The 17,149-nt window shown below is 45.1% G+C and overlaps 1 protein-coding gene across 7 annotated transcripts in view; it reads right to left on the minus strand.

Moving 5' to 3' along the window:
• Window positions 1–12,160, minus strand: part of GRHL1 (grainyhead like transcription factor 1) — a 48,214-nt gene extending 36,054 nt beyond the window's left edge. For 2 of the 7 annotated variants that reach the window (XR_013759214.1, XM_079110957.1), the window contains exons 1-7: window positions 11,975–12,158; window positions 8,705–8,891; window positions 6,335–6,405; window positions 3,979–4,369; window positions 2,921–2,997; window positions 942–1,098; window positions 636–747 (exon numbers count right to left, since the gene is read on the minus strand). Coding sequence is in view for 6 of the 7 variants with exons in the window: in XM_079110957.1 (XP_078967083.1) it covers window positions 636–747; window positions 942–1,098; window positions 2,921–2,997; window positions 3,979–4,369; window positions 6,335–6,405; window positions 8,705–8,891; window positions 11,975–11,994 (1,015 nt within the window). In the remaining variant the exon portion in view is untranslated. Of the gene's footprint in view, window positions 1–635; window positions 748–941; window positions 1,099–2,920; window positions 2,998–3,978; window positions 4,370–6,334; window positions 6,406–8,704; window positions 8,892–11,612; window positions 11,750–11,974 lie in introns of those variants that run through there. The other 5 variants (XM_079110955.1, XM_079110954.1, XM_079110953.1 and 2 more) reach the window with 5 other exon arrangements.
• Between the last annotated feature and the right edge of the window lie 4,989 nt (window positions 12,161–17,149).

Below are 17,149 nucleotides of genomic sequence, written 5' to 3' on the forward strand. Positions count from 1 at the left end.
TGCCTAGCACACATGAGGCACCAGGTTCGATCCTCAGTACCACTTAACAAATAAAGGCATTCTGTCCATCTACAACTACAAAAAAATAAATAAATAAAACAGAGGCTCTGCAAAGTGACCTCAGGAAACATGATGTGTGCTGCCTGTTGCTGCACCCCAGGCGGCGAACCTCTGGGTTACTTGGAGTTTCCTTTTACTCATTTGACTTTTCTCTCTTCCTTATCATGACCTCAAAAAAATAATCAGCATCTCTTAAAATAGACAATGCCCCTCCAAAACAGCAAACCGGGCTCAGTGGTAGAGTGCTTGTCCAGCATACACAAGGCCCTGAGGTCCATCCCCAGCACCACCGGGGAGAAGAAATGAGACTGACAGGCTAATTCCTATGCTAGCGGCTAAAGCTCCTGGCACCCGCGTCATATGGAAAGCCACTGCCTGGGCGCAGGCCTTTGTGAGGGAAGTAAAGGCAGAGCACTGATTCCAGGAGGCCCAGAACAGTGCTTGGAACAGATCAGTGGCTGGCATGGAAATTCAGATGTTCTCAGCAGGAAGCTGACCACTGCCAAAAATAATTGGATTTAGAAAGCTGGGTGCTTGCACCTCTGGGAATAAAAGTAAGCTCCTGAGCCACTTACCTATGTCAATGCACCTTTGTTTAGCAGTGTGCTGCCGGGAGTGCCAATACTTCCAGTGCCTCAGCTGATCCTCTCTGCTCTTGTCTTCAGCAAAAACCACCATGATCACACTCTGAGGATGAGAATGGGTCACAGCATGAAGACACAGAAGGGCGAGTGGCTTTTGGAGAAGACATGTAACACTTTATAGTTAAATCTTAAAAACACACTAGCAGGCCCTAATTCAGAGCTGCCTCAGACACGGAAGTGTTAGGACCAGGGGACAGCTGATTAGCTTCAAGGAAAAGAATGAGGAGCAGAACTTACTCGAACTTTGCTGATGGGGTGGTGGATCCCTTCACTGCTGCTCACCTCCTTCAAGGTGACAGGATAGAACTGACCCTTGTTCAGGTATGTCATAGTGCTGTCTCCTGGCTTTTGCCGAAGTGATTTTGAAGCTTCGAGGGTATACTCAAAGTTGTTCCTAAAGAACAAAAAGTCACAGATCTGTAATCAGTCTCCTGGAAGCTTCCGTATGTTTTAGTACCTCCTGAAATGCTTCAGTGTGGATTTACTGAGACAGCAGACCACCAGCAAACATCCAACAGATGACCATAGCATATTGTAAGTAGCATTTGCTACCTTTCAATGATAAACAGAATCTTAAAACACAAGTACTGAGACCAGAAATTCTCAGTGCTGTCAGATGAGGAATTCAAAACGCCTACTAGAAGTTCTAGGATGTGATATTAACAACCAGACATCTGGAGGCTGAGTCTAGAAGAGGTATCAGGAAGTAAAAGGCCCATGGAAGGAACCCTCACAGGACAAACTGCCAATGTGGTGTTTTTCCAGCAAAGTTTGCAATGAGGCAGCTGGAAGTCCTACATCCACTCTGACCTGGCTGCCCAGCACTTTTTGTGTTTCTACCTGCTACCTGCTTAAAACATCTCTACCTGCTTAAAACATCTCTAGAGAGGCACCCCACATTCTCTAAGTTTCCTATCAACTTATACCACCCCTCAGATGTGCCCCCTGAAAATCTTCCTAGGGCAGAGGTCAGCAAATTATACCCATCTTTGTAAATAAATTCAGTCATATGATTTGTTTATACACATCCACAGCCGCTTATGCGCTACAAGGGTAGAACTGCGTAGTCACATAGAGGATATAAGGCCCACAAAGCCCAAAATATTTACTATCTGATTCACTACCACAGTTTGCAGGCCCCTATCCCAAACCCTAAAGGCATCTGAGTTTGTAATACCTGCACTTCGAGGCAGGTCTATAAGGGAATCTCAATTCCCATGAAACCCACATTTCAAAAAAACATTTTTTAAAATGACATAACATAACACATGTTAAAAAAAAAACACATAAATAATAAAAGGAAATCCTAGACTCTAAAAAAAATCCTGAACATATGTTCCTAAATAACTTGGAAAATACTCCAAGTGGGGATGCAATTTTGTGAGGCTAAAAAGACATCAAATTAGAGCTGGTGCAGTAATGCACAACTGTAATCCAGTGACTCAGGAGAGGCAGGAGGACCACAAGTTCAATCCCAGGCTCAGCAACTTAGCAAGGCCCTAAGCAATTTAGTGAGACCCTGTCTCTAAATTAAAAAAAAGGGGGGGGGGGGGGGCTGGGAAAGTAACTCAGTGGTTAAGTGCCCCTGGGTTCAATGCCCAGTAACAAAAAAACAAACAAACAAAAAAAAAGTCAAGTCAGAAAAATTTGTTTTTAATTATTAGCAAGGCTGATAAAAAAAAAATAAATAAAGGATTTGGAGGCTGGAGTTGTGGTCTAGCAGCACAGCGCTAAGTGCCTGGCATGTGTGCAGCCCTGGGTTCTATACTCAGCACCACATAAATTTAAAAAAATGAACAAAAGATCCACTGACAACTAAAAAAAAATACGTTTAAAATTTTTTTTTTAAAAACATAAAGGCCTTTGTCCACTTCATGTTTCTCCTAAATTCTTGACTGATTACACATTTCTGGAAACAGAAGGGCCTCACTGACTTAGTGTGACCCCACTTCTCGTTTCAGGTTCCCTCCTACCACATCATAGAAGGAAGCCAAAGCACCAACACCAGGAGCCGAGGAAACCGGCAACAGCTTCAAGAGTCCCAAATCAAATGCACTGCCGCCAACGTCCTCTACCCAAGAGAAGGCCACAGTCGGCAGAGTCAGATAAAAGAGAAAGCCCGCCAAAGCCACCTGATTTGTCAGTATTAAGGTAACAGAAAGGGAAGAGATCATAGACGCTGAAAATTAAAAACCAAATTAAAAGACAACTATTACCCAGAAACACTGTCAAACACATAGTCCTCTGAATTCATGCCAGGCATCCGCAGACTGAGATCCGAGGGGAAGAAAACCTGAAATATCAATGTAATAAGCCACAACCATTTAACTGTTACAGTTACTAAAGACCAAGGTCCGGTATAGCATACAGTGTGTGGCTCACAGAAACCCACTACCTGTTCAACATTCATTTTAAAATAAAAAGCTTTAAATCTATTTTAAAAAACTTCAAATATAAAAAGAAAATTATTTTTAAAATCTACTTTTGTATATCACTCAAGTAAATTAAGACAAGCCAGGTATGGACTTCCGCAAAGCGCTTGTAATCCACTGTCCCCCTTTTGTCCCCCATGCATCCCTATTCTGTAGGAACTCTAGAATCTGCAGCCAAAAAGTCATGAGGTCTAGGAATTGAGTTTGCACCGCAGCTAGGTAAGTTTGGTGCCTTCTTGGGAAAGATTACATTCTGCCCCTGACCTATAAGCAGAGACGGATGCCATTTTCACCACTGGGGCACTAAAAATGGTTTCAAACAGAGTTTACCTGAGTGAGGTATGCACAATCATAAACCCTCAGAACTACATGGGATTAACTTGTAAGTTTCACACAATGCACTTGTGACCTGCCTCCCTCCCTGGCTTTACAACCAACCAAGGAACATTCAGCCGACTCATTAAGGCCAGTTGCAGGGACCCTGCTTGGGTCTGTGATAAAAGCTGCCAACGACCATGCGAACAACCGTCATGGACAGAAGATTGTGCACCGGTTCCTTTCTCTCTCCAGCAAACACTTAGCTGAAATCATAATTGTCAACTCAGCTGCTGGGAAGATTAGCCATGTGCCCTTGATAATAATTTCTGGATTTATAGGTTTAGCTTACAAATTATACCCACGGGCCTTTTCTGCTAAAAAAAAAACAAACAAACAAAAAAAACTTTTATTTCTAATCCATTCATTTCAGGCTGAGTTTCAAGCTTACATAACAAGGAAAAGGTGGAACCCAATACTTGTACAAACACACAGCCATCTTAGGAAGATGTTTTTGTTTCCTGTACCTCCTGAACACCCTCCTTGAAGGTCTCAGAGAAGGTGGAGTCTGGGGTTCGCCGCTGAGCATTGGGGGGCTGAGCACCAGAGCTGAACTGGTCAGTATTGAGATTCCGGTCGAAAATCACCACGCGCTCAGTGGGCTCAGGATGATACACTGCTGGGGGGACTCCCACAGCAAAGCTGTGGGGCTGGATCTCGGTCTTGATGGAGTGGGTAGGCATTGTTGCTATGGAGACGGTGACTGTTGTATCAGGAGCTGTCAGATGGCCTCTCTTATCAATGCCCAGTTGGTTGCCATGGGGAAGGACGATGTTAAAGGGCACATTTTTCAGTACTTGCACTCTGTTTTCTCCAGCAGAAATGAGAGGCTGATCTGTCACGTTTGGTATGCTGTTTCTTTAAGAAAGGAAAAAAACAAAACAAAACTGTGTTTTCAATCTCAATGTTAATACAGTTCTTGACTTTTTCTTTCTTCTTCTTCTTTCTTTCTTTTTTTTTTTTTTTTTTTTTGTTTTGTTTTTGGTGATGCTAGGGATGGAACTCGGGCCTCATGTGTGCTAGGTAACTGTTCCACCACTGAGTCACATCCCCTGTCCCTAATAACTGAAGTCCCATGCAGTACTAATACACTTGACAGAGATCAACTAAACAGAACATGGCACCATCACCATTACTAGAGAAGGAAACAGTTCTTCACAGTTCTAGTTCAAGTTAAACCCAAAAGCATTAAGTAAAGTGTCATTTCAAATGCTGACAGCTCAGAGTTCTCTTCTCATATGCTTTATTTTCAATAATCCTAATAAAGATTTTGTATTTATATTTTACTATAAGCCTGAAGCTATAAGTGTATCCACTTAGTTGAGTCAAACTCTCCTGGATTTGAATCCTGTGTCATCTTGGACGAGTTGCTTCATCTCTCAGTAACATCCTCATCTGTGAAATGGGGATAACATGGTATATATCCTCTCTCAGTGCCAAGGATGGAATGAGATGTCCCCTAAAGCACACAGAATGACACTGGGCACACAGGTGCTCAAGAAGAGCAACCCAGCATTACTCACCCCCTGCCTTTCCTAATACTGATGTCGCTTGGTTTTCTCTTTCACTGAAAGAAAACCTAGTATCAAATTGCACCAGTGGGATGTTTCGCATAAAATTAATTCTGTTTTAATAAATATCCTGGGCAATAGACAGTAATTCCTAGTGAGAAGATGAATGCACTTTTAAAGCCTCCTGACAAATTTAAGGAAAAAGCGAGTTGGCAATTTTATACCTTTCAAGACCAATAAAACTGTTCAAACCCTGAACCATAAATTCTCTCACAGAAATCTGTCTCAAAGAAAGAGATAAAGGGCAGAGGAAGCAATACAGAAAGGTTTTAACTACACCTTGTCATGGTTAAAAACTAGAAACAGCTGTGCAAGGATTTTTTTTGTATTTGCTTCAAAATACTCCAGCAAAAATAAACAAAAATTTAAAAGTTAATGAATCTGAAAGTTAAGAAGGTGGGGATTTGTACTGACAATTGTTGAAGCTAGAAATAAATACAAGGGGGCTTATTCTATTCTTCTCATATTATGATTGAAAATGCACATAATGAAAAGTAAACAATAAAAGCCATAAACGAGCACTTCTCCAAAAGATAATCATGAAGTCTAAAATAGCAACATGGAAAATATTTATGAAAGAAACTAAGTAAGTAGAATAAAGCATACTACCACATACTATCTATGACTACAACCCCAGTCACATACAATGTGTACCCATGCCAAAATAAATAAATAATCCCCAGGACAGCAGGATTCCGAGTGATCACTCATTCTTTAAATGTTTTATTCTTTATTATTAATACAATATGGGGCCATTAAAAAAAATATCTCATACCCATAAATTTAAAACTTAATTTTCTGGAAATTTTAACCTAAAATACTTCAAAAAACCTGAAAGTTTAAGAGGAGTTTGAATACCATTTACTTTATTTTACTGAGTTTTACTCAGGCAGTTATTCAAGAGATATTGGTAGTTTTTTTTTATTTAAAGACCCCCACACACACCCATTACCACATCCCACTTAAGGGGGGCCTCAAAGCAAATAAACAAATACTTCAAGTTATCAATGAAAATATCCCTTTGGAGGAGCAGAAAGTTAACACTTTCATTTTCTAGAAAAGGCAAATGTCTAAAGAAACAGGTGACTTCAGAGAGCAACACAGGTACATCAGAAGTGAAATCTGAATTTAGAGATAAGGAGTTAAATCTGCCCATCTCTTCTTCTAGTGCTTACTCATTCAGACAAATTCCCATTTTATTTTTACAGAAATGTGGCATCTTTTGAGTGGACTGTTCAATAGCAAACATCACCTTTTGCTGTGATCTGGCTCCGTATGCTCAACCTCTGGCTTCGCTGTTGAGGACCGTCTCTCTCTCGGAACCTTAAACGTCAACACACATGAGAAGAAATCAGTCCTTGCTTAGTGAAGACGGTTCACCCAGAGGAAGAGCCTTTCCGTTTCCACCAAGCTAGTCACTCATTTGCCCCTGATGGCCTACCAAGCACCAGCTCTGGGACACAATGAGCAAGGCAGCTTCTGGCCTCAAAGAGTTTACAACTGGTTCCCACCTTGGTGGGTAAAAAGCAATTGTTAGGGCTGGGGATGTGGCTCAGTGGTAGATCTGACTAGCCCGTGTGAGGCCCTGGGTTCAATCCACAGCACCACAGAAAAAAAAGGAAAGAAAAGGATTTTACACTGATCACAAGGACCCTGGTGAGTAATTACCACTACAAAATTGTTGCAATTAATATTAGGACAGACATGAGGAGTTCTCTACTCTGAGATGTAAAATACTTTCACGTTTTTAAAAAGACATTTCATTAACACACACATACACAACCAATAGAACTAATGTTACTACATTGGTCTTTCTGGCACTAAACTTACTGAATTTCTCCTAGTCTCAAAAGTTTAAATTAAAAATATGTAGCTTCATAATTAATATCTTAGTAAGTTTTTATACTGATTGAGTCAATAAGCCATAAGATCAGATACATAATAATTTCTACTTCAAAGGAAGCCCTCATGGCTACACTTGCCAAGCAAGGGTTTCTTTCAGCAGCATTAGTTATTATACAAGTTTCTGTTCACATTCAAAGACCAAAATCTTTATTGCAATCCATCAAACACTGCAAAGAACCACAGAACCAGGAAATAATTAAATATTTTGTTCAGTTCCCACTCTAATTTTGGTAATCCAATTATCTTCTTTGCCTTTTTTCTTCTTTGCTTTTCTTACATACAGGATAGAACACAGGGTCAGAATGCATCAGAAAGCAAGTGACTGGAATCTAGGTAAAGGTATTCAGGAACTGATGAAATCATTATTTGTAGGCCTGAAAGTTTTCACAGCAAAAGGATGGTAAAATACAAATAGTAATGTACACACATGTGTATATACATAGGCCCACACAAATCTGCAAGGAGACCCTATCATTAGGACACTTCCTAGGGCTGAGGATATGGCTCCATGGTGGAGAGCTTGCCTCGCATGTGTGGCCCCAAGTTCAATCCCCAACACCGCATGCATGTGCACGCACGTGTGCGCATGCGCGCGCACACACACACACACACACACACACACACACACAGCAGTGGTAACAACACAATGGCTGCACATAAGTCACATGTGGCAATGGGACAAAGGCCCACAGCAAGTTGTGCTTTGACTTAGTATACTGTTTTAAACTGTGTCCTAAACTTTTTAAGTAAATTTTTATTTTATACAGCATCTACAGAGAACAACAACATTAACTATCAGTATAAAGCCTGTTGAATCATCACAAAGTGAACAAGCCTATGTAACCAAAAAGATTTACCACATCACCAGCCCCCTGGATGTCCGTCATGCCCTGTGTCCCACAGGCCATCCCCAAACATCTGCTTTGGTCAGAAAGAAAAATGGCGAGGGGGCCACAGAAGAATCAGAGCCCTTAGCAGATAGCATGCTGCACAGAGGACACCACAGGCCCAGACCACGTCCCAGCGCAGGACCCCAGAGTGAGCAGTGACACGCTGGTAACCTGGCCAGCATAACGGGTCATCAGGGAGTGGGAGCTGCATTAAGAGGACAACAGTGAGGATAATGAGACAGACAACGGTGTCCTTTCCAGAGAAGGAAAACCACGCAGAAGTCCACACGTGTTATAGATTCTATTTAACACGAATTCAAATCCCTAGAAACAGGCAACACAATATATCCTGATCTTAAAACTAAAGGGTCCCAGAGTAAAAAAATGTGGGTTTTTTTCATGAATCCTACAGTCAAATTAAACCAAAGGCTCTGTAATAACATTTACAGAAAAGGCAAGCACCTTGACTACACAGTGGTGGCGAGAGTGCAGTACCTTAGCTCTGCCCTCTTGTCGTGGCACTAAGAACCCTCTTTGGTACGATGCTCAACCCAGAGAGACACATCTGCCATCTGCTTTTATGGGAGCACCCCCTTACAAAGAGAGCAGAACAGCTGGCTACTTCACACGTTCTAAAAACAACCCTTTGAGTCTATGACTGTAGATGTTCAGCTTTGAACATAGTAAGTCAAAGTACTCATTAAACTATTTACAGTCACTACAGAAGCAACCAGCACACACTCCACCAGCAAACGACTGTTTTATATGCTGCTGAACGGAGTGCATCTGAGACTGTGGTTAAGGGCTTTAAAAAGCAGGCGGCCTACCTTGTAGTAGTCATAGAGCAAGCCCAGCGCAGCTGCACTGTCCTCGTCTCCATTGATGCTCATCATGGCTTTGGTTGCTGCAGTGAGCGGGTTTTCCAGGAAAGATTTCCAGGCTTCATCCTCGCTAGTATAGGAGCGTCGCTGTGGATAAAGTGCTTCATTCTGAAGAACCAACACTGGCCGTTTGCTTCAGAGAAATTAAATTAAAAAAAAAAAAAAGTCATATTTCTCTCCTCAAGGCATCGCTTAAGCTAATTTTTAAAAACCAAACAGTCAACTCCTTGACATTCCTGATTGGTCAATGACCCATGGGGTCAAATTAAGACAAGAACAGAGGCAAACCACTTAAATGGAAACCCTGTATCCCTGTATCCCTCAGTAAGATACAGGGTATGAAGGCAGCCAGGGAACCTACAGTTAGGGGGAAAAAAAAAAACCTCCCAAAACACCAAGCTGTATGAATATTTCACATACATAGACACAAGGACACAGGCAAAAAGCATGTTCCCTCTCTTGGAACATATGCAACCAGGACTGCACCTCTTCCCAAGCATGTCTGGGTGCATCAGGCTCCTGCATGTTACTTCCCTCTTTCTCCGCTGATGCCATGCCTTAAAAAAAATCTCCTTCTGAAAAACAGGGGCAAGGGAGGGGGAGAATGAAGGTAGGACACTTCATTTAATCCTTGGGGGCATATGAGAAAGTTAAAATATTCTACTGATTACCAGCAGACTGAACACGGAATGTGGCCAAAGGGGACTGTAAATCAATAAAGAGGCATAATTTTCTGGCATGGGAGTTAACTGTTTATCTTAGAGATAAACACTTAAGAAACTACAATAAATGAAGCCACTGAATAATAAGATTTTTTTTTTTTTTTTTTTTTTTTTTTTTTAGAAGGTGGGGAAATCTGTTTCTAAAAGGCTTCCCAAGTGGGCTGGGGCAGCAGTGGAGCCTTTGCCTGGCATGTATAGGCCCTGGGTTCCATCCCAACTCCTCAACAACAAAACCTTCACTAGTTTTTAGAGGCTAAAGGAGGCGTAGCTCAGTGGTAGAATGTATGCCTAGTATGTTTGAGGCCATGGGTTCAAATCCCCCACATCCCCAATAAAAAAAATCTTTACAGTTTTTCACACTGGGAAAGAACTGTTTCATGTTAACACTGTAGTTTGGTGGGAAAATTTCAGAAAAAGCAATCATGATCTTAGTGAAGCCTTACAGAAGATTTAATTTAAAAGATTAAAGCAAACATTACTGATTCCAAAAACTTGAAATGTAAACACTCTCAACAGTTGTTCAGTTGGTACTATTTAATAAGTCAATAAAGAGAAGAAAATGGAACACTGATTCTAGCAAAATGAAGCACTTTCTTTTTTTAGGAAAAAAATAAATCGTAAATGTTTGGAACTACTCTGAATTATCACTATTCCAACAAGCAAATTAACAATCAGTTCTCATTGCAACATACAAATGAAATATGTAAAGGGCCTAAGGTGACCTACCTTTTCTAAAAGTGAATGTAGAAAGACTGACTATCTTTTCAAGAAATCAACAAAGGTCAGTGTTTGGCAGTCACCCAGGCCCTTTAAAAACAGATACAGACTTGGAAAAAGGAGAACAGCATTGGAAAGGGGAGGAAAAAACCAACAACTTACTTATTTCACCTCAGTCAGAATGAAGTACTATTTCAGAGCCCACATTATTACTCACATCTAGGCTACCATCCTGGGAGCCTGCATCCTAAGGTTAAGTCTGGAGGTGGTGTACTGTTCTAACACAGAACAAATACCAAGAGTTGTTCAAAGTAGATAGGTTGTTTGAAAATGGACACTCTACACAAATCTCAAGGAAATAAAGAAATACATAGTGGCATTCCCTAAGCCATCAGAGCAGACTGTGGCAGGTACTGAACCAGTGGTACCTTGGGAACACTGCCTGGTGTGTTGCTATAAGCTATTATTAATAGCCTAATAGCTACTTCCAGAAGACTATGACAGCACTTGGCTCGTTCAATTCCTGTAATGCTAGTTTTTCAGCTTCTCTTCTTCTCCCACCCCCAACCCAAATTTGTACAAGCATCAGAAAATATTTTTCAAGTGGCTTAATGTCTATTATCACCCTGAAGGTGTTTTATATTTCCAAAGTGTGCCTAAGGCCACAATGGTAGCTTTGGAAATTTTGTCTTATCTGAACTGTAAGCTAAGAAATAAACACAAAAGCAGTTGCCTTTCTTAGTCTATTCCCCCCCCCCCACTCCCCAAATAGAGCTGTGGTCAGGCCCTTAATGTTCCTCAGTACTTTCCGGTACGCCTTAAACTCTTCATCTCAGGCCTTCTGAAACGTAATTCAAGCAATAATTTACTGCATACTCTACAAGATCAATCTCTTTTTAGAGACTCCACACATGATATTTAATCTCTTCATCCAGAAAAAGAGCTCACTTAAAATGATCCTTAACAAGTAATCAGAAAACTATGTGCCTTGGATTTATTGATCTGAAATAGACTGATTGGCTCGGTGTGATGTCTTTAAATTTTTTTTTTCTTTAAATTTTGGAACAAGTTTATATTCACAGAAAAGTTGCAAATAAAATTGAGAACTAGCCCCCGATGTCTCCCATCACCACATCTTATGTTACCACCTTGTATATAAATCAAAAACTCCAAGGCATATTCATGGGGCTTATCAGTCTGATTGCAGTTTCACCCTCTTGATATCCCGGCATTAAGAACACAGTAATCTGTAATTACTATCAGTGATGCAAGTGCTGAAAGAACACCCACAGCCCTTTTCTCACTCACGCAGCCAGCAGGGAAAAGAAAAAGCCGCCGGGCCCTGCGACCTTCCCCCAAATTTCTCTGGGGAGTTCCAGCGGGCCGGCCGAGGCGCGCAGCGCCGGGAGGTCTACCTGTCCCGCCGCGCCGAGCGTCGCAGAGATGCAGCCGACCGCCCGGGCGGAGGTCCGCGGCGCGCGGGTCTGCGCCTCCGGCGCCCGGCGCTCCCCGCGCGCTCCCGGGGGCAGGGGGCCCCCTCCGGTGTCGAGTTTCCCGGGCAAGGGTCTCCTCGGCGGCCCCGGCCGAACAAAGGGGCGGGCAGGGCTGCGGGGGCCGGGCCCGCCGCCCTCGCCCGCCAGCCTCGCCGCGCCGCGCCGACTCCCGGGGCCGGCGCCGGGCTCGCTCGCGGCAGGTGCTGCCGGCGGGCCCGGAGGGCGCAGGCGGCGCGGCCCCTCGGCCCGGCGCCCCGCGGCGGCCGGACTCCCGCCTCACTCACTTGTCGTACTCCTGTGTCATCGCGCTCGCTCGCCGCTGCCGGGCCGCAGAACTGGACTTTCGGGTTGGGACAGTACACCCGATCCGGGGGGAGGAGGCGGCGGCGGCGGCTGGCGGGTCCGGAGCGGCGGCCCCGACGGGTTGGGTTCGCTTTTCTCGCTCTGAGCCGGCTCCGCGCGGGCTGCGCGCACTGGGCGCGGGGCTCGGCCGTCCATTGGCTGGCTGCGCGCCGGCCCGGGGAGGGGCCTCGGGGGCCGGGAGGCCGGCCGCGCCGTCTGATTGGCCGATGGGCGGGCCGCGGGGGCGGGGCCCAGGGGACCGAGCGGCGGGGGCGGGGTTCCGGGCGGGGTTCCGCGCGCCCGGCCCGTAGTGACGCTGCGGCTCTCGGCCGTCGGCGCCCGCCCGGGCTGGCGCCGGCTCCCCCGGCTTCCGCGCGCACCTGCCACCCTCGGCACACCTCCGCGCGCTCACCGAGAGCGCTCTGCTGTGCCCGCCACCCCCAGCCCTCCTCAGCCCTCGGAGATCGGCCTGACGGCTGGAGCCCCCTTACTCGGCCACTCGCCCACGCCCTTCGCTCTTCCGGTCAGCGGTGCCCCGCGGTGCCACTGCCCTTGCCTGGCAAGGTCACCTCCGCCCTCCTCGGGCCCTCTTTTCATCTCCCAGATCTCTCATCTGGCTCCTTCCTAAGTTTCATAGCTGTTACGGAAGAAATAGCTTCGAAATTTCTTCTCCCCTTTGCCCACCGCAGGGGTCCGGTTTTAGAGCGTCCTGCTCATCATCTCTGTCACTCTGTGACAGTCTGCGTAAATCTGCTAGTCTAACCATTGTTTCCCAACGAGTGGCAGCGCGGGTACCTGTGGAGTGGTCTTGGGAGCCTCAGCCTCCTTCCCAAGCGCCCGCCCTGCCCCGCTGCGTCCCCAGCCTCCAGGTTCTCATCTCTACTTCCCTTGGCCCTATCAGGTCCTCATCTGGGCTTCAGCCTCCCCCAGCGCTCCTTCCTTGGGCTCAGTTCATGCGCCCTGCACCTTCCCGCTTCCACCCCTGCACACAGATTGCCCTTCCCCAGCCGAAGTTCCCTGTTTCAGGAGTCTGCTTTTCCTCAACAAACATTCAACAAACATTCTACTATATGCCAGGCACTGTCCTAGACACTGGGATAGGGCAGGGAACAGAGCAGGCGAAATTCTCTGCCTCCTCGAGCGTTCTAGATGGAGTCACAGTAAATATCCTGTGTTAAGAAGTGGCAAGTTCTGCAGGTAAATAGGGAATGTGGGGTGGAGTCTGGGTTTCAAAGACTCGAAGGAGGTGAGGTTGTGAGTCAGGAGGATACCTGGGGGAGGATGGGTGCAGGCAGAGGCTCAGCCATGCGTGGGAGTGGGGGGGGTGGGGCACTTGGTGTATGCAGTGGATGGCCAGAGGGGCAGTGTGGCTGCAGGGGGCAGAGGAGGAAAGCAAGAGACATGAGGTCACAGAGTAACAACAGAGGAGGGGAGCGAACTGTATGGGCTTCTGTACAGACTCTAGGCTTTACTCTGAGCTGGGAAACACTTGAGTTTGGAGTAGGCAGATCTCGCCTTTGTTTTAAAATAATCTGGCAGCCCAGCGTTAGGGCACGACTGTAATAGTAATAGCAAAAGCTAACAGTAGTGAGCCTAGGGTGGTGGAGGGAAAGATCAGCGCTTGAATTCTAGAGCTGTTCTGACTCCCAACAGGATTTCCTCCTGAAAACTGGATACAGAATGTGGGTGTAAGAGAGTCAAAGATGACTGCAGGGTTTCCAGTTGAGCAGCTGGAAGGAGTGATTTGCCATCTGCTGAGAGGCAAGGGCAGCAGGCATAGACAGTTGGGGGAGAGCAGGAGTCCTGTTTGGGATGTGCTAAGGTCAGGACTTATGTACAGTTGAAATACATGTGTCAGGTAGATGTTTGCACATGAGACTGGAGTGCACTGGAGAAGTCTGAGCTGAAGCTCGGATTCTGGATGTTGACAGAGTAAAGTTGGAATTTAAGTCCCTACAATGGGCTGAATTGCAATGAGGAAGGAAAGAGGATGGGACCTGCCTGGATCCTGGAGCCTCCGATGCTGGGCAGGAAGCAGGAGAGCTGACTTAAACAGGAAGGCAGATGCAGAGACAGGAGGGAAACGGAAGTGTGAAAACCCAGGGAAGAAGCTGCAAAAGGAGGAAGGAGAGGACTAGCATGTGAGGTCATCCATGACTTCATCTAGCACCCGCTGGCCCTCAGCCGCTCACGTCATTGTCTGCTCCAGGTTCTTCAGGCCCCGGGGACCAGGTCCACAAACAGAGACCCACTTTTCATGGCCTTCTAGTCCGTTCTCCAGCCCTAGGCACCACACTGGAGCCAAGCCGCCACTTCTTTTTTCTTATAGTTAAACAAAATTTTAAGTAAGCTAATTTAAGAAAAATATTAAGTAAAGAATAGGACTCGTGTGTAGATATGGTGCAGGTCATCAGAGTGGTGTGGAGGGATGGACAAGGAAATCAAAGCCCCTCTACCGGGCCTTTCTTCTTCCTCTGTCCTTACACCTTTATAAAACACAAATTCCATGTCACTCTAGTGCAGGCATGGTGAAGTCCACACGCCTTAGCGGGGGTCTCTGAGCAGCTCAGCCACCCTCCACCGCCGCTCACCTGCTACTGCTCATCACAATTCCCAGCCCCAGTTCGGACACTGCTCTCCCTGCCTGGTGAACTCCACCCCGCCTCCACACCCAGGAGCCTTCTGACCACCTGGACCCTGTGAAGCACCCTGTGTGGCCCACAGTGGCTCCTGCATGGTCTCAGCATCACATGCCATGTTCTGTCATGTGGGAATTTCTCTTTGTGTCTGTCTCCACCACAGTGTGCGCTTTTGCGAGGAGGACAGCAATTGCACCACGTTTGTTGTTTGCTTCCCAGTGCCTGGGAAACATCCAGGAGATATTTACTGAATGAGTACAGTATGGTTCCTTCAGGACCACATCTGGGGTATACTTAAATGAACCTCCTTTTGCAGAAGATGAGAACCCTGGGCTTCAGGCTCTGTGGTTGATTCACAGTAGGCAACAAATAAGTAGGGGGAGAATGAAGGAATATCAGCCCAAAAAACCAAAAACAAGAACAAGAAGGGCCTGCAGTTATTAGAGCATTGCTATAGTAATAAAAAAAATTGGGCCTTAGTTGTAAATTTGAATATAGGATTGTTTGGTTTATTTCTAATAGCTCTTAAGTTAAAATCTATACCTATAAGCTGTTGGCAATACCTCCATTTTTAACTGTCTTTAACTAAACAAATAATGAATGCTCATAGTTTAAGAGAAAGAAGCAAAAAAAAAAAAAAAGGAAATAAATAATGTACGAGGAAAGAAGACACTTAAGCAATATAGAAGTATAGAATTCACTTTCCTCCATTCATCATCCCTAGTGCCTCTTCCCCAGATAACCAGTGTTAACAGCTTTTGTGTGTTTCCAGATAATTTCTAAATTTGTAGAAGCATACATATGATTTCCTGTCTTACACAAATGGGACTCTCAAATTCTCCACAGCTTGTTTTCACTTTTTATATTTTAAACAGTTCCCATGTCAACACATAAAAATCTGTACCTTAAAAAAGGCTGCACAGTATTTCTTTGGATGGATGTGTGATAATTAGACTATATTAGTGAGCAATTACAAACAGTAACAGTAAACATTCCACTACGTACATTTTTGTGCACTTGCTAAGTAGTCATTATTGTTTCTAGAATTGGAATTGTTGTGGGGGAGGGGAGATATGCACAGGTACACTCAAACAGATCTCTCCAGACTGCTTTCCAAAAGGCTGACCCTGCCTAGAGCCCTAGCAGTGGAAGATCAGCCTGCTGCCTACTGTGTCACACTCACCTAACCCGGGCATTATCAAAGTTTGCGCTGCTAGTGTATTAGGTAAAAAATATTGCCTCGTTGTTCTGATTTGCATTTTTTTAAGTTACCAGTGAGATTTAGCAGGTTTTGTTTGGCAGAACCTTTTTAAGCTCAAGGATGGGGAAGAGCCAATGTTTTTTGTTTCATTTTGTTTTTTGGCTTTCATTTTAGTTGTTGTTGTTGTTGTTTTAAGATTTTTTTTAGTTGTAGATGGACACAAGACCTTTATTTTAATGTGGTGCTGAGGATTGAACCCAGAGCCTCCCATACACTAGACAAGCACTCTACCGTTGAGCCACAACCACAGCCCACATTGCCCAGGCTGGCCCCAAACTTCTAAGCTCAAGCATTCCCACTGCCTCAGCATCTGCCAGTAGCTGGGACTAAAGGCACACACGGCCACACCCGGTTAGGGTTGTGCTTTTGTTGTTGCTGTTGTTCTCTGTAATACTGTGGTGTGAACTCAGGAGTGTTCCACCACTACACCCCCAGCCCTTTTTACATTTTGAGACAAGGCCTTGCTAAGTTGCCCATGCTGGCCTTGAACTTGAAATCCTTCTGCCTCAGCCTCCCTAGTAGATGAGATTACAGGTATGTACCCTGAATCTGGCTTGGGTAGTATTTTTTTTCTTTTAAAGAAGGAGGATCTTTGACAGTAGCTTCCAAGTGATGGGTTTCAGAGTAAGGAACTAATTTTGGACCCCTCTTTCCCTGGAGATCCCATGATACCCACAGACAGTGGGACAGTGTGGTTTGCAGGTTGAGTGACAAACTCAGGTTGTAGCCCAGGTCCTACTGACTGCAAGGTGACCTCAGTAGAGCCACTTTTCTCTGGACCTCTGTAATAGGAAATGGTTGGACAGGTCATCAGTCCCTCCAGCAAGCTTGTCCCGTGGCTCTGAGATTGGTTGCTAAAGTCTAGGCTCCTTAAGAACATGCTAGTTCCTTCTCCATCTGGCCCCTGTGTGTGTTCCCAAAGTGGTGTCCCCAAGGCCCTGTGCCCCAGTAGTGTTTGAACATGTCCTGAATTTCAGACCCCTCTCCACCTGACTTTTTTGAAAGGCAGACTCCAACACCATTAGACTTAACTCTCCCAGTGCCTTGGAGAGTCCTTTACTAAACTGCTCACCACAAGTCACTCTTTTAGTTAATTCAGTTCTGCACGATTTTGAGAGAAGCACTTAAGTGCAGCAGATCTGGATTCAACTTTTGAGTTTGGCTTCTTGTCTTTATCTTGAGCCACCTATACCCCTGCCAGTTAGAGAACTTCCCAT

This window comes from Sciurus vulgaris (assembly GCF_902686455.1).
Source record: "Sciurus vulgaris genome assembly, chromosome: 14".
In the NCBI taxonomy this organism is placed as follows: Eukaryota; Metazoa; Chordata; class Mammalia; order Rodentia; family Sciuridae; genus Sciurus; species Sciurus vulgaris.